This window comes from Thalassophryne amazonica, chromosome 2 (genome assembly GCF_902500255.1).
Source record: "Thalassophryne amazonica chromosome 2, fThaAma1.1, whole genome shotgun sequence".
Lineage (NCBI taxonomy): Eukaryota > Metazoa > Chordata > Actinopteri > Batrachoidiformes > Batrachoididae > Thalassophryne > Thalassophryne amazonica.
In genome coordinates, this window is record NC_047104.1 from 60,296,003 (window position 1) to 60,319,775 (window position 23,773).

Below are 23,773 nucleotides of genomic sequence, written 5' to 3' on the forward strand. Positions count from 1 at the left end.
ACTGCAGGAGGTTTTGTATTTACATTTTCTATACCATCCCACATTTTTTATTTGGGTTATGGAAGGTGTTAAGGGCCCCTTCACACATAACACGACGTTGGGCGAAAGAAGCAGACACCGGCTGAAAATCTGTGAACAAAAAACGAAATGGGGAACCGTGAAACATTCCACCTGCTCTCGGGAGGGACACACGTTCGGACAGGTGTGCATGATACCGTAGTGACGGTTTCGTGCACACTCATGTTAGCGCGCACAAACATAGTGCGAGCACGTGGAAAGTCGTGCCCACAGCAGCGAAGCAAAAAAAAAAAAACAACCCACCACAATTTATTATACTTAATTCCTGTTATAAAGAGCAGACTTAGCCTCCACCTAGACGTACACCAGGAAGTAATAAAATGACGTGGATTACTATTCTCCCTTTTATGTTTTACATGAATTACCTGATGTGCTCGTCTCATTAAGACATCAGCCAGGCTCTTGTCTCATGATGAGCTGGCTCACATGTCATGAACACATCAGACGGCATGGTGTGTCCAGCGCGCAGTTATCCTCTGGTGACCGCATTGCAAATGTGATATGTTTTAATTATTACAATGTGAGGAAATCCCTAGGTTACACATGCGTCGTGGTGGCGTCCAGCGTTGCGGTGTGCTGATGTGGTGGTCAGCTGACAGGCAATATGTGTTTTAATTTATTTCCACATGAGGACAGTATGCTGGTGTCCGCGCCTTACGGTGAAGTTATGCGAGATCTGCACATCGCAGGGACATGCCCAACTTTGTCTGTGGATCTTGTCAGCTCACAGCAAAAAAAGGCTCACTCTCTGTTCCTTTGTTCTGTGATTTTTATTTTATGTTTGTAGTTATTGTTGTATGTATTATTATTTTTTTGTCCTGCATCTGTCTGATGTCTGTTTTTTAATGTAACACCTTGTGTGCACGGTCAGGTCCAGCTTTTTTTAAGCTGACATGCGCCATATGTCCACAGCAAAGCGTATGACCAACGCGATCACACATGAATGAGTTCACGCCTTTACCCTTATTTGTTTTATTTAATTTCCACTCTTTCTGCCTGTCATATAAACTACAATTTACGTGGTGGAAGTGACATCAGCCTGCTCGGCCAGCTCATTAATTTCAAATCATGCTGTGCATGCACAGACGCTGGCCGGTCCTCATGTGATCAGCTGAGTTGCAGTACACAGCAGTCAGAGTTCAGCATTGAACTCTGTCAGAGGTAAATATCACTGCTGTTTGACAAAGTCATTGTTTAGATTTTGCCACGATTGTGGTTGTAGTGTCGGGAAGTGACATTTTTTTCTTCTCAAAACGCTGTGGTGACAGAGGTGTGGTTAGATGTGCTAATATGAGGCTGTTGTTAAATAATGTGGTGTCACATTCTATACTTATGAAGTCATGGCAACTACAAATTATTCAAGGGAATCAAAAGAATTACACCATAAGTCCCTTACAGGTCAACCAGGCCAGTGCTCATCCCCAGATACCATAGTATGTAGGGACACCAGTCCATCACAGGTTTCTTCTGCAGCCAAGTCTAGTGCCTATTTAGAGCTGGGTGGACTGAAACAATGAAGATGATGTGTACTGTCAAACGACCGAGAGCCAGAAACAAATCCCTGGAACTGAACCACCTGCTTTCAGTCATCAAATCAAAGTCAAGTCTGGGAGCAAGCCCTAGTGCCGCACGCTGCAACGTTCTCCATGCCACGGAACTGCCCTGGGTCCTGGTTGGCAACCATCCAAGAAGACAACTGATCAATTGCCACCTTTTCAAAAGTAACCATCTATCTGTCACAATCAGGCGGCTCATAATTGTCCTCTTTGCCTTTTCCAGCCACTCTAGTCCTCAGTGCTGAGGCACCTGCCTGCGGAAAATAAATAAATATAAAAAAATCTGCGCAAAATCTCATTTCACTTTGAAAAACGTCACATCACAAACCATTATTTCAGTGTGACTTTAAGGTGAACCCAGTCTAGCTTTGTGTGTACGCCATTATCGCCAAGAAACCCTTTTGCACCCATCTCTTGCAAACCTATAGAAAGCACCCTGAAAGAAGGTGTTAATAGTGGCAGGATGCTGGCTAGTCTTGTTGAGAGCAGTGTGAAGATTCCCTGCAGTCTTTCCTCGTCAGCCATGTTCCTTGCTGCTAAGCAGGGCCTGTTGCCAGTATTCAGGAAGGCTGTAATGAGTTTATTTCATGTCGGCTGTGAAAATACTCGTCTCTGTCTCACAGGCACTCAGACAGAGCTGAGGCTCATAAACACAAAGTGCAGTGTGTAAATTCCCACGGCTTGATGTGGCACAACCTGCCCTCTGTAGCTTCTGAGCATCTTTTAATCGAGAAGAAGCAGCAGAAGTGAAATTCCCACTTACCTTTGAGAACGCACCGAGTGCGTGGCTTCAAAGCGTCGTCCAGCTCCTTCACTAAAGACGTGTTGTGTTTACCGTCTACTACGTGCACTTGTCTCATTGGAGTGTGCATGTTTTTCATGTAGAGACCAGACCTGGAGTGCGATGATCAGTCAGGCGCCATGCAGAGTATGCTGTGCTTTGTAAACACCGCCAGATCAAAAATGGGCGTAGTTCCTTTTGGCCCCTGTTTTTTCAGCTCTGATGAAGAGGACATGAGATGTGCGGTTTCCGTGACGTCAGTCGGCCATGCTGGTCCTCGTCTCCTGTACGGTGCCCTTGTGTTAATGCTGCACAGAATGCTGTGCTTTCGCCTTGAGTGTGAGCCAGTGTCTAACCTGCCCATGCCCTCCCAGGACCTTTGATGTAGAGGTCAGTTAGTGGATAAAGAAGCAATGACAAAGGGGAGCCATCTCTCTCTCTCTCTCTCTCTCTCTCTCTCTCTCTCTCTCTCTCTCTCTCTCTCTCTCTCTCTCTCTCTCTCTGTTCCTCTCTCTCTCTCTATCTCTCGCTCTCTCTCTGACATGACTTTGGTCCGTATTGACAGATTATGTGTGAGGCTGAAACACTGTCTCTTCCTTGTTTTGTTTCCAGATATAATCTTTGAGTGTGAGCTCAGTGCTGGCCTCTCCTTCTTTCTCTTCCTCCTTGTCTCTTATGCCCCCCCCCCCCCCCCCCCCCTTCATGAACTCAGTGGTGTGAGTCATCCCAGACTGCTCAGGGAGTGATTTAATTGCTTTCACTTCCCTCAGTCTTCAGTGTGCATGCTTCAGAGAGGGATGTGACTGACCCTCCACTCTTAAAAAAAACAAACAAACAAAAAAAAAAGCCAGTGACTTATTCATTACCGTAAAGGTTGGACCACCTTAAGAGACAGCAAATATTACACACTCAAGAAAATAGTTCTGTTGTCCCTGTTGATGACATCACAATACCGCCACACTTTGCTCTGATGATTCTTCTGGATTGTCTGCTCACCCTGTAGTCCTCTTGAGTGGATGTGGGTATAATGCTAAAACCCTCCACACCACAAGAAGAGCTTTTGGACCAACAGTAAAGGGGGAAAATGAAACCACCCTCCAATTTTCTCCATGGGAGTCAGATAAATGATCAGTCTGCAGCAACGGCACTTGGTTGGTATTGGGGTTGTTCTTTGGTTTGCTTCAGGCCACAATCCTATATAGCTATGCTTTAAAGCTCATATTTACTGGCTAGGTTCTCTCCTGCCAGAGTAGCCACTTGAGCAATTGAAGAGTAAAATATCTTGGGATCTAAAGTTTTGGTATCATAAGGTTTGATACAAATTTTAAAGTTAACATGCTGAATGCTTAAGAAAATTAAAGCTATGGTTTGCAGGCTTTAGAGGCATTTATTAGTAGAAATGGAATATAACATTCATAACATGTCTTGTTAGTGTATAATTCAGTGCTTCCTGGAGAATTGTTTTCAGGCCTGGTGGTTCTCAGTGTGGGGAAAACAAAGCAAACAAACAAATTCAATTCACAATATGCATTTAGCATAAAAATCTGAGGCACTGAGTAACATAACAATGAAAGTTGTGTAATGTATTCATTAGATTTGAAATCCTACCATAGCCCTGCAAAGATTGGTCAGCACGGTGGCTCTGTCATTATCACACTTGCATCATAGGAAGGTCTGGGGTGTGATTCCGCCCATGCCCAGTTACTTTCTATGTGGAATTTCCGTGTTCTCCCCATCTCTGTGTGGGTTTCCTTAAGGTACTCCTGTTTCCTCCCGCTATCAGAAAATATGCTCATTGGGGTCTGCTCCTTTCTCTGTCCCTGATCAAGGCTGTGTCTCTACATCTGGAGTTGGTCCCCAGGTGCAGGACTGTGGCTGCCCACTGCTCCTAGTAATTGCATTGTGTCTAACTGTAATGAGGATGGGTTAAATGCAGAAGATATTTTCGTTGCATATATCCATGTATGTACAGTTGTGCTCAAAAGTTTACATACCCTGGCAGATTTTTTTTTTTTTTTTTTTGGCCATTTTTCAGAGAACACAAACACTTTTTTCACTCCTGGTTAGTGGTTGGGTGAAGCCATTTATTGTCAAACAACTGTGTTTACTCTTTTTAAATCATAATGACAACAGAAACTACCCAAATGAACCTGATCAAACGTTTACATACCCTGTTCTTAATACCATGTATTGCCCCCTTTAACATCACTGACAGCTTGGTCTTTTGTGGTTGTTGGGGACGAGGCTCTCTGATGGTAAAACAGCCACTGAATATGTCTTGGACTTTATTTACAACCGTTACGAAGCAATTCAAACAGTATGGCACTGTATGTGAAATCTGTGTGGAGTAGATAGTTCTCAAAAACTGAGTGACTGTCAAAGAAGGAGAAGAGTGAGGAAAGCCACCAAGACACAAGAAGAAGTTATAGGCTTATGTGGCAGTGATTGGAGAAATTGTGCACAGTCCAAGCTTTGCATTTTGTATCACCAGTTATACAGCTTCATGATGAAGTGGTATCGAGGTGGATTTTCTTAAAAAGACCTGAAAGCTTAGGTATAAATTGCCTGAAGGTTCATCTGAGATGTAAGCCTAGATTTGATGTGTTGGTGAAAGAATATCCTTCTCTGCTGTACTCCACTGTAATCAGAAGTTCATGATTTGAAATTTTATTAGAAATTCTGGTACTTTAAAGGGCATATCTCACTCCAATCAACACTGTCTTTTAAAAAAAAATGATATACCAGATTATGAATCATTACTTCCTGATGTAGCTGATAGAAAATAAAATTAGCCATACAGATAAATGCGCACAGATTCAGAGCTATTTTTAGCCATAAAAGTGATGTAACCTCAGGTGCTGAGTATTAACTCCCTGAAGGTCACTGCACCTGTGTCCACTTCATGATTTACTCCAGGACAGACAGTCAATCTGGGTTTTTTTGTATTCAAATGTAATATGGCTTTCAAATCAAATTCTTTTAGTTTGCGATCAACATATGTGCAGATGTGTATACCCAGTAAAACAACAACAAAAAAACAAAATCTTTGCATACTTCTCAGTAAGTAAGTCCCTTCGGCTGCTCCCTTGTTTGCACTTGGGGTCACCACAGCAAATCCAAGGTGGATCTGCATGTTGAATTGGCACAGATTTTACGCCGGATGCCCTTCCTGACGCAACTCCACAGTACATGGAGAAATGTGGCAGGGGTGGGATTTGAACCCGGAACCTTCTGCATTGAAACCAAGCGCATTAACCACTTGGCCACCACCCCTCCCTTACCAAAAAATAGTACTGATAAGTATATAAAAAGTAAACTGGAAGTATACTTGAATCATACTTGCATGTACTACTTTTTGGTAAGGGCTGCAACGCATACTTCCCAGTAAGACTGAATAATAATGATTACATACTGTGAAAGTGGTGTCTCTGATTTCACTCCTGTTGCATTCACACACAGAGCCACGTAGAATTATTGTTCCACTGTGTGGCCCTGTCTTTTGTCCACAGAAAAACAATGATCCTCAGTCAACTTTCACTCCCTGTAGCACTTAGCTTAGCCATTGGTTTAGCTCAGCTTAGCCAATAACTCAAAGGGCTGGGAGCTGGTCCACGTCCCGGCTGTCCTGTTAATAGCAGTCACTCGTTGCTGCCTTTCTGTCTGACTCTGTGATCACAGAAGCGGCTTCCTCGGTGAGACTGGCCGGTGTTCTGTATGTAGCATCTTAGCTTAGCTTACCATAGCGTGACACAATGCTGAGGCACAAACCACAAACACGGTTGATTCCACGCTTTCAAGAAGAGGAAACGCCTTTGGTTTGCTTGACCACATGAATGTAAAGAATAAAATCTGTGGTTAGATCCATATTTTGAAGACCATTCTCATGCTGTGCTGATCTTCACTTCTGCTGTTTGTCCAAGATGCAATAAAAAAAACCTCTCACTTTCTACCTCAAATTATTATCTTTGGAAAATATGTCCATCAAATAAGCAGCACTAGTCATTTTTGTCCTTCTTTGTGAAACACGCATTTTAACAATTTTAATGTATTTACCATCGGTGTCCACAAAAAACCCCCACTGATTTTGTGCTGTAAAAAAAAAAATCAGTTTTTCCCCATTCATTTTAATACAGGCTCTCAAGGGGGCATTACCATACATGATATCATCAAAGTCCAGTTTTATGAGACATTCATGTTTCTGAGCATTTATCAGCAGCAGGTGAAATCAAACTAATTTATCCATGTTTATGATTTAATTTCTGAGGGCATGTGGCACAAGAAATAAAGGTTTATTTAGAATTGTCAGCTCATTTGACATTTTATTTAATAGTGATACGCATTTCAAGCCTCCTGAAGTTTCTGTGGCACATTTCATGACCAGTACAAATATGTATTCTTAAAATCAGCACCTCTCTTCAAATGGCCCCACCCATCCATTTTATTTTATTTTGTCACTGTTCTGCATTTATGAGGATAGGCAGTAGGTGGCACTGTTCCTACAGATACAGAGGATGGCTAAGTATAGTGTGGAGAACGTGCCTCTCTGGCGTTGGTTGAATGTGATTGAAAATATATCTGCTTTGACTTGACATGCCATCCATATATGAACCTTCCCAGATGAAAGACGTGTTTGTTGTTAACAGGATGAGCAATTATTGCACCTCTGCAGCTTTCAGATCTACTTCCCAGCAAAGTGATCCAACACTGACATTGGCTTTGTAGTAGACACGACTCCAGAAGAGGTGAGGAGGTTAAAATGGCACTGTGATTATAGCAATTAGAGATGCAGAGCATAAACTGGAGAGCATTGCTCCAGGGACACGGCTGGCTTCTTTCTCCCCTGTGATGTTGATGAGTATATCAGTGTGACACAAGAGCAGAGAAGGATCAATGGAGAATGCTGACTCTTGAGGATACTGTGAATGTACTATGGACCGTCTGAGATGGATACTAATCCAAGATGATTATGCAGTGCTCTCTTTGCTCTTAGCCTAGTGCAGACAAACCATGCAGACAGGTGCTTGCACACATGCACACTTCTGAAGTAAAGCGTTTGAGTAGAAACATTTGGAAAGCAGCAGATTCACTTTTTTATTCTGTCAAAAAAAAAACCACAAACTCAAGAGTTTTGCTGCATTTATTCTCCTCGCTATATTTTTTCTCAGATTTATTTTATGATTTATCTAAAGCTGTACAGCTGTTGTTGCTTACATTGCAGAGTTTTCAGTGCACCAAGCCATCGCCAGGAGGCAAAACCTATAGGAACACAAACGGAGTCCTAACGCTTACTTCAAGGTTCCTCTTCTTTTTTTTCCTCTTGCCTTCATCCCGTCTTACCCAGTCTTTGTGCACCTGCATGCTGCACAAAGTGGATGTTTTAGAAGCAGTTGCAGCACACATTCAAAATGCTGCACTGATTTTTTTTTTTTCAAAGATATTCAGATTTGAGTAGGTAGCAGTGTGTCACATTTGAACACAGCGCACTGAATTAATGTTGTGATTCAGCGCATATTCTATTTTTCTATGAGACTTGGGCCAAGTAGTATTTAGTAAATAGTATTCCTGCTTATTGTCTATTTCAGACTACTATAAAGGGGACAACACAAGTTTGACATAAAGCTCGGATAGAAGGAAGATTGCAGATTTATCATGACAGCAAACAAAATTAAGGCATTTACGAGGGCTGTTAGAAAAGTATCCGACCTTATTATTTTTTTCAAAAACCATATGGATTTGAATCACGTGTGATTGCGTCACCCAAGCTTGAACCCTCGTGCGCATGCGTGAGTTTTTTCATGCCTGTCGGTTGCTTCATTCGCCTGTGAGCAGGCTTTGAGTGAGGTGTGGTCCACCCCTCTCGTCTATTTTTTATTGCGAATAAATGTCTGAACGATTTGGATCTTTGCTGCATCAATTTTTTTCCAGAAACTGTGAGAAACCTCCAGGTGGACACCGTTCGAAAAATTAATATGGCTTTCAGGGACGATTTTATGGGGATTAAAGAGATTAAGGAGTGTTACTGCCCCTTTAAGGACGGCCCACAACTGCTGAGAGCGCAGGACAGGCTGACACTCCGCACAAACAACCAGATCATTTCCAACATGAAAGCTTTGTTGATCCGGGACCTCGTCTGACTTTCACAAAAAGGCAGAAGATGTGGACATCAGCACTTTTTCCGGCACATTCCACCATTACAGGAGGTTTTTTTTTTTCATGGAAAAAGAAGCCGAGGGACGCGCCACGGAGCCGTTCATTACGCGGGACAAAACCACCTCGCTGTTGGTCTTACAGGACAGCTTAAAGGTGGATTTCAGACGGATTCCGGTTGCTTTCCAGTTGTGTGAATATCCGATTGTGATTGTGCATGAGCTGGACATGCCAGAACATGTCCTGTGAGGCTTTATCACGGCGTTTCTTTTCGCCATGCAGCTCCGCCGTGACGCGCAGAATTCCTCCGCCTCTGTTCCTCTTTCCATGACAAAATCTCCTGTAACAGTGAAATGTGCCGTTCATTTCTAAACTGGACGCTGTCTTGATCCGGTATGTCCTCTGACTAGCACAGGAATTGTGAAAAGACGTGGACATCAGCACTTTTTCCAGCACATTCCACCGTTACAGGAGTTTTTTTGTTTTCATGGAAAAAGAAGCCGAGGGACGCGCCACCGTGCCGCTCTTGACGCGGCACAAAACCACCTCGGTGTTGGTCTCTCAGGACGGCTTTCAGGTGGCTTTCAGACGGATTCTGGTTGCTTTTCTGTCGTGTGAATATCCGAGAAATTTACCTTGAGCTGGACAAGCCCCAACAAGTCCTGTGAGGCTTCATCACGGCGTTTCTTTGCGCCGACCGGCTGCACCACGACGCGCCGAACTCCTCCGCACGTCTGTCTTAATGTGCCGAAAAAGTGCTGATGTCCACGTCTTTTCACAATTCCTGTGCTAGTCAGAGGACATACCGGATCAAGACAGCGTCCCGTTTAGAAATGAACGGCACATTTCACTGTTACAGGAGTTTTTGTCATGGAAAGAGGAACAAAGGCGGAGGAATTCCGTGCGTCGCGGCAGAGCTGCATGGCGAAAAGAAACGCTGTGATGAAGCCTCACAGGACATGTTCTGGCATGTCCAGCTCATGCACAATCACAATTGGATATTCACACGACTGGAAAGCAACCGGAATCCGTCTGAAATCCACCTTTAAGCCGTCCTGTGAGACCAACAACGAGGTGGTTTTGTCCCGTGTAATGAACGGCTCCGTGGCGCGTCCCTCGGCTTCTTTTTCCATGAAAAAAAAACTCCTGTAATGGTGGAATGTGTCAGAAAAAGTGCTGATGTCCACATGTTGTTGGCCATCCTTAAAGGGGCAGTAACACTCCTTAATCTGTTTAATCCCCATAAAATCATCCCTGAAAGCCATATTAATTTTTCGAACGGTGTCCACCTGGAGGTCTCTTACAGTTTCTGGAAAAAAATTGATGCAGCAAAGATCCAAATCATTCAGACATTTATTCGCAATAAAAAATAGACGAGAGGGGTAGACCACACCTCACTCAAAGCCTGCTCACAGGCGAATGAAGCAACCGACAGGCATGAAAAAGTCACACATGCACACGAGGGTTCAAGCTTGGCTGACGCAATCACACGTGATTCAAATCCATATGGTTTTTGAAAAAAATAATAAGGTCGGATACTTTTCTAACAGACCTCGTACACTTTTTGGTCCCCTTGTCTGTGTATATCACCTGCAGAGCAGGTAGCGTGATGGCAGTTGGGCTACCAATATGTAGCTCTGGGTGTGATTGCTCGTCATGTTGTATGTGTCCTTGGAAACGACAGAGAAGGGAGTGGATGTTTTTCTTCTGCAGGCCTCCCATCTTGTGCACCAGCATGGACTCCCAAAATCTCCCAAAATTTCCTGTATTGGCTATTGTGTCGATAGCATGGCCCAAGCAAAGGGTCACCCCTTTGAGTCTGGTCTGTTTGAGGTTTCTTCTTCTCATCATCAGAGGGAGTTTTTCCTTACCACTGTTGCCTTTGTGCTTGCTCTAGGGGTTGGTAAGGTTAGACCTTATTTGTGTGAAGCGCCTTGAAGCAACTTTGTTGTGATTTGGCGCTATTTAAATGAAGTAAATAAACTGAAAACAGGTCATCTGTATTATCCCAGTTCACCCAGCTCAACTTTCATTTACTTTGCACTGTGGAGCTCAGTGATAAGCTCTGGCACCAGTCAGCCTCAGGGTTAGGGTGGTCTTTAATTTGCAAAGTTTTAAAATCACCTGTGGAGGCCATCATGAATTTCTAAGTGAGCGCCAGGAGGTTATCAGGACTTTTGATATGTTGTTAAGGATGGATTGGGGCACCATTAACCTTTAGTTTGCATAGCGTTATATAGCAGAAAATAGCAAAATTTCAGTTCTTCCAAGCTACCTCTAATAAATGAATTTATACAGACAAAATTTTACACAGAATGTTTTCTCACCAATTGGAACCTATTCAGGGGGTCAGAGTATTAAATTTCAGAACTCCAAAATAAAGACCACCCTACTCAGGGTCTGTAGGACTTACTACTACTACTACTTCTTCGTATATCAGTCTGGTATGAGTCATAGCCGGCTCATACCATAAAGAATTATACAACTTTTAATATTGCAGCAGTGATTTGCTGCCCTCTTTTCTCATGAATTAAGAGAAAAACGATGACAAAATATATGTAATATATGTGCACCTTTACCTGAAACTGGGGGTACGCCTGTCCAATATTACTGATTAATAACAGTCCATTACTGAATCAAGTATGATGTTGTCTGCTATATTTTCCTTCAGGGAAGTGGAATATATATATATATATATATATATATATATATATATATATATATATATATATATATATATATATATATTTGGTTCACAGTTTGAGTTTGGGGTTGGTAAGGTTAGACCTTACTTGTGTGAAGCACCTTGAGGCAACTTTGTTGTGATTTGGTGCTATATAAATGAAAATAAATTGAAAATAAATTAAATTAATTGAGTTTATGTTTTGGTCAATGGCTAGGTTAGCAAAGTACATCCAGAAAAATGTATTTATTAACAGATTAGTTGTTTTAAGTCAGGTCAAATTGTATTGGATTTGTATTGGTATCTGAGAGGTTCCAGCATGGTATTGTGCCATCCCTACCTGAAACCAACTAAGATACAGAAATCCAGCTTTGTCATTGCACATGACTTGTTCTCCATTTCTTGCAGCTGTCTTGGAGGTGAATGTTCCTGAGCAGCCAGTGGTTGTGCTGCACAGCATAGACGCCACACTCAACTGCTCCTTCAACCACATTGACCCTTTCAACCTGTCTGATCTGACTGTCTTCTGGCAGCTGACAGACACCAAACGCACTGTGCACGCTTACTGGAGTGGGCGTGACCAACTGCAGGACCAGGCCGAGAGCTTCTCCAACCGTACCAGCCTGTTTGTAAGCCAGCTTGTTACGGGTAACGCCTCGCTCCAGCTGAGCAAGGTAGCTGTGGCTGATGAAGGCAGCTATACCTGCTTTGTCAGAGTGCAGGATCACGGCAGTGCTGCTCTTCTGCTGCAGGTGGCAGGTGAGTAGGATTAGGCAGTGTTGTCACTATTAACGTTTTCCATATTAGTTTGCATTTAACATGTTTAGAACACATTATAGTGGTGATGTGGTGTTATCTCTGTGAACTGGGCTCGGGTTGTTTTGTCCTACAAAGCTGATAAAAGTTGTTGTTGATTCAAAAATTTTTTTTTCTTCTTGTGACTTCACCAAATTTAATAAATCACTTCAGTTCTTTCATTCGGGCAGCGTGGTAGACAAGCGGTTGTTGTGTTTGTTTCTAAAGCAGAAGGTTCCTGGTTCAATACCATCCCTGCTCATTCTCCCTGTAATGCAGAGCTGTGTCAGGCAGGGCATCCGGTGTTTAAAAAAAAAAAAAAAGGACTTGTGCCAAATCAGGATGTAGACCCATCTCGGATCTGCTGTGGCGAGCCCAAGTGAAAAAAGGGAGCAGCCGAAGGAAGTTACTGTTTCAATTCCTGTATTCACCAGCATTATAACTAATATCACATGAATGACATTCAGAATGATATATAAAATTACATTTGTTATTTCCAGTTTTTTCTTATATCAGATGGGGTAATGCCCAATCTGCAGAACCACTGGCCATGTTGTTCTTGTGGGATGCACCGGTTGTGATTGGTACACTAATAATTAGAAGAAAACCAAACAGGTACCACTTCAATCAGGAGGGAATCATTTTATTATTATGATTAGATAATATGACATGAGAAGTCATTCCACTCTGTGTTCATCTGATCCTGTCATGTCTCAGCAGTTCAGCAGAGCTGGACCTGCTTTGTACTTGGGAGGGAGACCAGGGGTTGTACATGATTCTCCATGTAGAACTTGAGTTGCATCAAGAGCGGCATCTGGCATAAAGCTTGTGCCAAATCCTCATGTAGATCTCTGCCGGTTCCACTGTTGGAACCTCATACAACCGGGACTAGTAGGGAAAAAAAATAAAAAATAAAAAATAAAAAATATATATATATATATATAAAATAAAAATTAAAAGTTCTGTGATATTGTTTTGCATTTTGTTATGGATCTGTTAATTGTAATATCTCTGCATTTTACTTTAACCTGTTCCAGGTCCTTGGTGTGCTGGTACTTGCTCTGAAAAATAAGGAATAAATGATCAGACTGTACAAATAATTAAATCATTAATGCAGTGGACACACCAAGGTTGTGACAGTGAATAACTAAAAAAAAAGAGCACATAATTGTCACTTTTCATTGCTTTCTGCTTGCAGAGTTTGATTCTCTGTTTCTCTTAGTCTGATTATCTTACTCATGTCTTTTTCAGTTTAATATTGTCTGTCTTTGTGATTATTATTTTTTGTCTGAGCCTTATACTGTACTGTGTCATTTTACTAGTAGGAGGATTATTACTGATGCGTCTGATTTGACAAACACTTTTTGGCACACTGCCTTTCTGTTTTTTGCACCTTTCCTTGAATGCACATCGTCTCACTAAATTTATATTAGGCATCTAGCGGAAGCTGTTGCTCTGTTGAGGTGAGCATTAGCGCCCTCCACTGGGTATAGAGAACAGTGATGTCCTCACATTTGCCATTCATGTAATCACAGATTTGGCACCATGCCATTTTGGAATAAGGCTTTAACATAACAAAATGTGGAAAAAGTGTAGCGCTGTGAATACTTTCTGGATACACTATATGCACATTGCTGACTCGCACGTAGATATGGGTGATTATCAATAATACTCCAGTCATCTTTTGTTTTTTTTTGTTTTTTTTTACAGTAGCCATCACCATTATTTTATCACCCAGCATATCTAATGAACCAAGTGATGGTTTCCGTGCACAAGACATTCATGGACATTTATAGCCAATAGTAAGGTCCTTCAGCATCTCCCTTCTTTTTCACATGGCTTCCTGATGCAATGTGATGTAGAAATTATAACCACAGTTACAAACACATGAATTTGACATAAAACAAAATAATGGATTAACTATTTCCTTTTTGATTGATATCCTTTGTTGATATACCTTAGATTGGAACATTAATAGAGTGGTCCCAATGGGTTATAAAGGAAGTGCCGTATTTCCCGGGAGCATAACTCACACCAGCATATAAGAGGTCTTTAATTTGGGATTTTTTTTTTTTTTTTTTTGTACATTGTTCACATCTCGCATTCTCTTATTATTGGAGTTCATTTTGTGTAGTGCTTTGATTCCTGTGAAAGTTAACTTGATTTGCAAGCAAATATTAAGGGTCCAAGAACCTCCCCACCCCACCGCAGATCCTGGCCTGCCCCAAGCAGGGGCCATGGAGAAGCAAGCATCAACACAGCACACATTTCATTTACTAAAATACTAAAATGCATACTTTTGTATCCCGGTCACAGATTTCCCACCAAATGGTGGCAGGAATGCACCATTCAGTTGATTGGCCTACCACCAAAACAGAAGAAGAAGAACAATCCGTTTGCTGCACCCACATCCAAATAATCACAGTTCAGTCTGAAACTGCCGGAGACAAACACCATGTTTCCAACATAACCGTTCTTTAAAATATAAAGTAAGTCCCTTCGGCTGCTTCCTTGTTTTGCACTCCGGGTCACCACGGCAAATCTGAGGTGGATCTGCATGTTGAATTGGCACAAGTTATATGAGAACACCCATCCTTAATTAAATGGCATCACATATGGTCAAAGTCAAGACACTTGTAAACAAAGTAAAAAAAATTAAAGATTTATGGTCCAATTTTTCAGAGTCATGCACTAACGAATGTTTAGACACCAATCTGACCTTTTTGCTTGAAAAATCCAAAGACAAGTTTGTGCCAGTCTATTTTGCAAATTGCAAAAACTATCTTGACACAAAGAGGTGTGACCTATACCATTGGAAAGAGGTTAATCCACCAATCACAACAGTATAAAGATTTGCGATGTGTGACTGACAGATCTGAATTTATTACAAGTTGTTTTTTTCAAAGCAGTTTTCATTTATAGCACCACCTAATGTTTTTTTCTGGCCATTTTTTATGTACAGACAGTTTGTTCTGTACTCGACACACTGTAGTTTTCTGGTTGAAGCTGGCAAATTTGGCAGCATTCAGTCCATCCATTAATGAGAGCGCATTTTAAGTTGTTTCGGCTGGTCTGAAGTGCCTTTAAAAGCTATGAAAAAATTTGTAGGTGATTTGTCATCATCTTTTGTCTAACAGTAAAACAACACCTTAAAGTACTCTCAGGGAAAATCTGCCTGAAATTATGAGCAATTTGTACTTTTGAAATTCAAAGAAAATGTGCTTTACAGCACCATCTAGTGGTCCACCAAATTTGGGACTGCAACTCGAACAGATGCCATACAGAGACCTGCCCAATATCATGCCATTTGGCAATGCCATTATTGAGAAAATGCATCATGAAATAAAGAACATTGTACATGGTCAAACTCAAAGCCATGAAAATTGCAAACAGAGCAACAAATTTTAAGGTTTCCTGTCCAATTACTGAGATTTGCGAAACAGAGAATGTTTTAACATCAATCTGCATTTTTTACGTCAAAAATCGAGAGACGATTTCGTTTGGGCCAATTTTACATATTTTGCAACATTGCGAAAAAAATTAAAGTGTGAATGTGCATGGCCTGCACCATTAGAACGGGCTCACTCCACCAATCACAATGGTATGATGTTTTCCTATGGGTGATTACATGGATCAAAAGTTATTAGTGTTGACATGTTTTATTAATTATAGTGCCACCTAGCATTTTTTACTCACCATTTTTTCTGAATACAACGAGTTTTTCCTGTCTTCTACCAACCCTGTAAATTTCACATTTCAACTCTGCCTGGTTTATGCTGCCCAATCACTTTTTGTGCCTGCATAAAAACAGTAGAGTCCTTTGACCAACTTCACTGATGTTTGGACCCTAACAACAAACTTGTGAATTTTCGGTATCTAAGTTGCACCGGAAGATAAGTCACAGGTCTTCCCAGACTAGTACTATAAAAAAAACTTGACTTATATTCCAGAAAATATTGTAATATTTTGTCTTATTTTAGGATCAATTCCATTTGTTCTTGAGAGATGAAAGCTTCAGATCGCCACTGAATTTTCATCAACTCTTTCCCATCTCCCCAGATAACAAACATAACCTCCACCCTCCGAAATTGGTGGAAATAACGTGTTAGATATACTTTTTGCTAATGCAGTATAATTAGTACTTTGGCACTAATTTGGACTTCTGATGAGGTGCCATCTGCATTTAATTAAGTGCTTGTGGTTGTCCAATCACAAAAAGTAAGTCCCTTTGGCTGCTCCCTTGTTTGCACTCGGGGTCACCACAGCAAATCCAAGGTGGATCTGCATGTTGAATTGGCACAGGTTTTACGCTGGATCCCCTTCCTGACGTAACTCCACATTACATGGAGAAATGTGGAAGGGGTGGGATTTGAACCCGGAACCTTCTGCACTGAAACGAAGTACTTTACCCACTTGGCCACCACCCCTGCTATTGCTTTCTGTCCTTCTCCTACAAAGTAGGAGATGATTTTCCACCAAGCGCAACTTTTCCAGTTTCCCAAGGTAGCACTGTTGACATTGCTATGGAGCCCTCTAAGAATCTGCCAATTCTGATTTGACACAGTAAGTCTCCATCTTCAAGAAGGAAGACTTTAAAAGAAAAAAATCATAGTAATACCTTTTGGCTTTACACACTTTTTAGATGAAGTGGTTGAGTTCTTTCCTTCTCACATTTCTGCTTCTGTTACATCTGTTTCCTCTTTCTGTCCTCTGAGGATGGATGTGTATGAGGCAGTGTAAATGAATGATTTTTTTTTTCTGAGCATAGCTGGTGTGAAATAAAACACGGTCTCCAAAAGTGACAAATTGGTGCCGTGTTGTGTATTAAATTTAGAAATGTGCTATTTTTAGCTAGCATTACCAAAGAGCGCCATAGACATGCTTTCCTGCTGCGCTGAGAACGACAGCTTCGAAAGAAATCTGCCTGCCAGTCAAAACGGTCCCCGCTAAATCTGTCTTTGTGATGAGGGTCCACATTTCAAAAAAAAAAAAAAAAAAGCCGTTCAGAAAAACTTATTTCACCTCGCCCTCAGCTCCACCCTCATTGTTTGCTGTGCAGTGATTGATTCTGGGAATACAGCAGCCGCCCCTGTGTTTGTGTTTCAGCTCACCGGAATGCAGAACTGTGATTTCAGCACAGGCTGACTGTTCACCCCTCACCTCCACCCATCTCTGCTCTTTTCTGTGCCATAGGTTGAGTCGTCTTGAATCTCCCAAACCTCCATCTCACATAATTTCTGTTTGGAAGTGGCTCAGTGCTTTGGCTCCCCTGAGACAGTGTTGTTAGCGTGTAGTGATACAGTGTCAGCATGTGTTAGCAATGGAACATCTGTGGAATTTTAAGTACTGCTATGTTAAGCTCCTAAATATGATTAAGAATTTAATAGGAATCGTGTCTTAATAGTTCCCACGGTGTCTATCACTGCAGAGAATCTAACTGAATTCAGTTTGTCTGCCTGTCTTCAGTTTGTCTGCCTGTCTTCATCTTCCTTTTCTCTTTCCTCTTATGATCTTTCCACTCCTTTACCTCTCCAGCCCCCTACTCCAAGCCTGTGGTGACTTTGGAGCCTGATTCCAACCTACGTCCAGGTGATGAGGTGGCTCTGACTTGCGTGGCCTATGGTGGCTACCCCGAAGCTCATGTGTTATGGCAGGATGGGAGTGGACGCAACCTGACAGACAACATCACCACGTCTCTGGTGGCAAATGAGGAAGGATTATTCAGTATGAACAGTGTGCTGAGAGTCATACTGGAGCCCAACAGTACTTACAGCTGCCGACTGATCAATCCACTGCTGGGTGAGGAGGGCTATGCCTTTGTCTCAATCACAGGTGAGTGGCAATCTCGTTTTTAAAAGATTTTCAATTTCTTACTGAGTGTTGTCATTTCTATTCTTTTCCAAAAAAACATTTTCATTTTCATTATGTATATATTAATAGTCAAGTCTGTGCGTGTATGCATGCGTGTGTGTGTGTGTGTGTATATGGCTTCGATCACAGAGAAACTTCGGAGAGCTGACAATTGCCTTTTGGTATGCTTATGTCTGTTGGGTCAAGGATGGATGCTGTGAAAACAAAGTTGATAGAACCAATATTTTTTGGAGAAATTAGGGATATTAGTAAACAATGGGCATTATGCTGCAATGCACCATGGGAGTTCAGGGTTTTAAATGTTATTTGTGGTTCATGTTAGTTTAACAGTGTTGATAGTGTTATTGATTTATTGTGTTTTTGTAGTTAAGTTGGTTTAGCCACTTTAGTTAAGTGTCATGTTGCCGTTACCATGAGTGGGAAATGCGGTGTGTTTGATGTCTTCCACCACTGTCTCTGTTTGTGGGTGTGAAAAATAAAAGCACCTGCTTGGGGCAGAATGCAGAAAAGATTAAAAAAAAAGCTCTGGCTTGGTTTTCGTTGTTCAGCGCAGCTTGCTACAATATGTTAAAAGTGAAGTGGCCTGTGTACATATAACTTTGATTATGGACAAACTGGGGAGAGCTAACATTTGCTGTTTGGTATGGTTATGTATTTTAGGTCAAGGAGGAATGTCGCCAAAATGGAACATTGACAGGACTAATATTTTTTGAGAAAAAACAGATATTAACACTGAACAATGGATGTTGATAATTACATTCTGGACTCACATGCCATTCCAGCAGGGGCAGTAAAAGCGAAGTGGTGTGTGTGTGTGTGTGTGTGTGTGTGTGTGTGTGTGTGTGTGTGTGTGTGTGTGTGTGTGTGTGTGTGTGTGTGTGTGTGTGTGTGTGTGTGTGTGTGCGTGTGTGTGTGTGCATCCGCGCATGGTTTTTAATGCGTGCATGGTTTTAAATAAATTATTTTGTTACAAATAATACAGTGTGATTTTCTGAATTTTTTTTAGATTCTTCTCTCACAGTTGAAGTGTACCTATGATAAACATTGCAGACCTCTCCGTTCTTTGTAGGTGGGAAAACTTGCAAATTCAACAGTGGATCAAATACTTGTTTGCCTCACTATACTTGTGTTATAATGTGATTGTGCCATCATAAGTGATTGTGCCATCAGAAAATACTGCATCTAATAGAGATATAAATTGTGAAATGCTTGTGCAACTAGGGACTGTTATGACCACAGTTGTACAAAATGAAGGAGATTCGGGGGCTTCAAAGCATTTTATTTAAAAAAAAAAACAAAAAAAAAACAAGATCATTTCAGTGGTCTTAGACTTGAGTCTGTTTCTCTTCTCTGTAGTTTTGGAGTAGACCCTCTCACACAGCACAGAAGTTGCTGGCATATGAAGATAGATTTTGTCCAGCTTGTAAAGAGTTGGATAAACTGCTGCTTCCCTATCCCTCCTTGCAAATTCACTGCAGAAAATGGTTCCGGGGAGCATTAGCATGGCCAAAACCCTTCATCTTCTGAGAGCAACACCCCCACAACCAAGACCCTCTTGACTCCCTCGCCATTTTAAGCATTTTTCTTTGTTTGCCTCTCACATGCCTGACCCCACACACCACCGTCCTGGATGGACCTTGGATGGATGGATGGATGGATGCAGACACTTTCCTGAACTCTCTAAAGCAGGAGTGCCCAACCTTTTTTAAACCAAGATCTACTTCTAAAGTTGACGGTGTCTCCAGATTAGGGTTGCAGCGGTTCAGTTAGCCCACGGTTCGGTTCGTACCTTGGTTTTTGGGTCATCTTTTCGGTTCGGTTTCGGTATGCATTTTTCCTAAAAAAAAAAAAAAAAAAAAAAAAAAAAAAACCAACAACAAAAAACAAATTCTACTATTTTAACTCCCTTTATTTTGCTCATAGGCAAAAATAAATACAACTTTTTGTACCACACAAATTCCAGTAGGCTATGACTGTGGTAAAACATGTACTGAATAAAGTGTAAGTTAAACATAAAATTTCAAGTGTGAAATTTCCTCTCAGCCTTGACTCCTCTTACATTGGTAGAACATTAAAGTAGGCTATGACTGTTGTACATAACAAAACATGTACTGTATAATGTAAACATAACACTTTCAAATGAGAAATTTTCTCAGCCTTGACTCCTCTTACACTGGTATAACACTCAAATAGGCTATGACTGTTGTACATTATAAAAACATGTACCGTATAAAATGTAGACCTAACACTTTCAAATGAGAAATTTCCTCAGCCTTGACTCACACTTAGCCTATTTTAAATAAACATAACACACAGTCACACTTGGCCTATTTTAAATAAACATAATACTTCCATATAGGCTATATTAAAAGTGAAGTGCAACAAGCCAGGCTGAGGCTGCTGTGAAGTGTATCAATTAGCTATCAGCATTCTCTTCTATGGTGAGCTTCTTCTGTAAGAATATCAGCTTGTCCACATTCTCTGCGGAAAGGCACGAGCGGCTTGCACCAACAATATCCCCTGCAGTGGAGAAAATTCTTTCACTTGCGACTGAGGTTGCGGGGACACAGAGGTGACGTGCAACTTTTGCGATGTGTGGGTACTTTGCCTTGTTTGTCTTCCACCACATGAGAGGATCAGCATCAACATCAATGCAGTCTGTATGTCTGTATGAGCTAACTTCATCCTCCACTCTCAGAGCAAGGGGCCTGACCTGTTCTGTTGTTTTAAACACCTCTCCACACAGTTCTGCTATGGCTGTCTTCTTCTTGGGTGGAGAGGATGAATTTAGTTCCTGCGTGGACGGGTGTGCTTCTGCTTGACACTGCAAAAATAATAACACTGTTTCAATAACAGTTATTCACATGCATTTTTGTTAGAGGTGCACCGATCAGGATTTTTTAGGCCGATCACTGAAATTTTGATCTGCCGATACCGATCAAGGCCGATACCGATCAAGTACATATTTGGATCATGCCCAAAATAAGAATATAGGTCTAATGTTTAGGACTATTTTTGCATTAAAACTTAATGATGAAAACAAAAAACATGCATTCAAATAAAGACACTACGTAGAATAAACTGCCAACTTTTGTTTTATTACACTGACTTTGTTCTACCAGCAAGCTTTTTTTTTTCCATGTTTCATGTTGCTCAGGTTACAGCCTTCCTGAACGTTGAGAATGTAAAATACAGCCCTCATTCTGTGGGGTTAAAATTGTCAATATTTGTAAATGCACACAGGGTGATCTACAAATAATCATTGATTTGCAAATGTGTTCAGATATCCACAAATGCAAATTTCATATTTATAACTTGTAAATTGGTCTTTGCAAATAATGTTGTATTTGCAAATATAAAACTTAATTTGTAAAAAAAAAAATTACATTTGTAAAACTGAAAATTGTATTTGTGAATTGAGTTTCAGCATTTGTGGAGCACCAATTACATGCATTCATCGCTTTCCTCTGTGACGTAATTTTGAGACATTCTTTTCGCGAAATCCACAGATCCACAAACAAATGCCTACTGATTCACAAATACACACTCACGCACATTGGATATCCACTAGATGGCAGTGTGGTTCCATTCATTACACAGCAGTCTATTTAGATCTCTCAGAGCCATTTGACTCATTTTGACTTCTGATATGAGCTGGACGGACATGGACTACATTAGATGATGGCGACTGCTCTCCTTGTCCGTCCAGCTCATATCAGAAGTCAAAATAAGTTTACGTCACAGAGGAAAGCGTGTCATGACTGGACCAAGCGCTCCCTGCGCTACTGCCTGCACTGTTGTGATCGGTCCTTTTGATCAGCGCATTTTGCCGATCACCGATCAAACCGTGATCGGCCGATAATGATCGGTGCACCTCTAATTTTTGTCAGTAAAAACAATCCAGTTTTTGCAGTCATAAAATCACAAACAAAACATGACTACCTGTGGTTCATGCTCCAGGATGTCTGTGGTGAGATCCCTGTAGACTAGATACGGGAGGGTTCATCAAGGGAAGGTAGGGACTTAAACCTGGGATCCAGTGCTGTGGCTTTTAGGAGGTAGTTTTGGAGATCAGGGTCTGTGTACCTTTTTTCCAGGTCCTGTTTGATGGCTGCTTTGGCTTCTTGGATTGTTCGGAGGTCCTTATCTTCTGGTGCCATGGATTTGAAAATCATTTCCTTCAGAGGGAGGATCATGGATGTGGTGGGGGTTGTTTCATTGCTCATGAGAGCTGTCACCGTCTTGAGTGGGTTGAGTACTTTGATTAGTTGTTCTGCCACTTTTTGTTCATCACTCAGCATTGCTATGTCCTTGTTGACACTCTTCAGACTTTTGTCAAGTAATGCAGCGTAGATGGCAGGCTGCTGTTCTACATACCATTCCAGCATATCATGAATTATATTCCACCTAATTGTTACATCGTGGATTACCTTGTGTGGTTTCAACTCTAGCATCTCCTGTTTCACTGTCAGTGCATGATTCGCTGTTGTGCTTTTGTGAAAGAAAGTAACAACTTTCCTCACTTTTCCTAGCAGGCGGGACACAGCATTGAGTGACACTGCCTTCTTGGCAGCCAGGTTGACTGTATGAGCAAAGCAGCCTATCTGTGGTCCCAGCCCCTCTGTTTCACGCACTGCATTCACTATGTTAGAGGCATTGTCGGTGGTGACTGGAATTGTCATATTTGTCCGCTCCAACTTCCACTCAGTCACTACCCTTTTCAATTCGTGAGATAAATTGGCGCTTGTGTGGCTTTCATAGATTGGTCGAATTTGCAGGACTGCACTCTTCATTTTCCAGCCCGACTCTGACATGTAGTGAACCGTAACAGTGAGGTAGCTCTCTGTCACCCTCGAAGTCCAACTGTCTGTTGTTAGTGCGAAGTTTTGCATTTTCGCCAAGTCATCTTCTACACTTTTTCACGTCGTTTCATATATGGCAGGAATTACAGTGTCGGAGAAATGAGTGCAGGAGGGAACAACATAACGGGGGTCGAGCGTTTTAATTAAGTGACGAAACCCCTCGTCTCCAACCACTGAAAAAGGCTGCAAATCTTTCGCAATGAACATCCCCACTGCATGGGTTATTTTCTTGTGCTACTCTGAATTGCTGCTCTATGACCGTCGAAAAACATCTCCGATAGACGTTTGCCCTTTCCCTTTTAGTTACCTGCCTGGCTGCCCTGCTTTCACAAAGCGATATGTCTGGGTGGTGACGACAGAGATGCATGGACATGTTTGTAGTGTTTCCATTAGCGTACGGGATATGAGTCAAGCAATGCTTACATACAGTCTTATTTCTGTCCACTTTTTTCTCTTCTTTGTCATTGTATTCAACAGCGAAACAGAAATGTCCCCACACTGCAGATTTAAATAAGACGGTGCTTCTTCAAACTTCTCTCTCTCTCTCTCCTCCGCTCGCCATGTTTTTTCTTCACATAACTCCACTGTGTCACCTTCAGTTACAGGGGGGTGGAGCAGAGCAGTGATTGGATAATTTGCTTGCAGGGAGGGGTTTTCTGCAGGCGTGAACAAATAGTACACACCCCTACTCCAGATCTACCAAGTCATAGCATAGCCACAATTTATTGTGCACCAGTATAGTAACACAATTTTCTAGCAAAAACATACAGTTTTAACAATAATAATACAGTATTGAAGTAAATGTGCATGGTGCAAAGAATAAACACAAGTAGGTCTACGACTGGGCCATAACAACACAACAACAAACAACCCACATAATACAATGTTTCATTCAAGTTGGAAAAGTTGTTCATGGAGCTGATCAGGTTGATGATGTGTTTGGTCTTACCCTGCAGGTCTAGATTCAAGTTATTGAGCTTGTCAGTCAGATCAGTAAGAA

The 23,773-nt window shown here is 41.5% G+C and overlaps 1 protein-coding gene across 1 annotated transcript in view; it reads left to right on the plus strand.

The window, feature by feature from the left end:
• cd276 (CD276 molecule) overlaps window positions 1-23,773 on the plus strand; it is a 340,196-nt gene that overhangs the window by 63,237 nt on the left and 253,186 nt on the right. Inside the window, exons 3-4 of the mRNA XM_034186696.1 lie at window positions 11,654-12,004; window positions 17,576-17,872. Coding sequence (XP_034042587.1) covers window positions 11,654-12,004; window positions 17,576-17,872 — 648 coding nt within the window. The remainder of the gene's footprint in view (window positions 1-11,653; window positions 12,005-17,575; window positions 17,873-23,773) is intronic.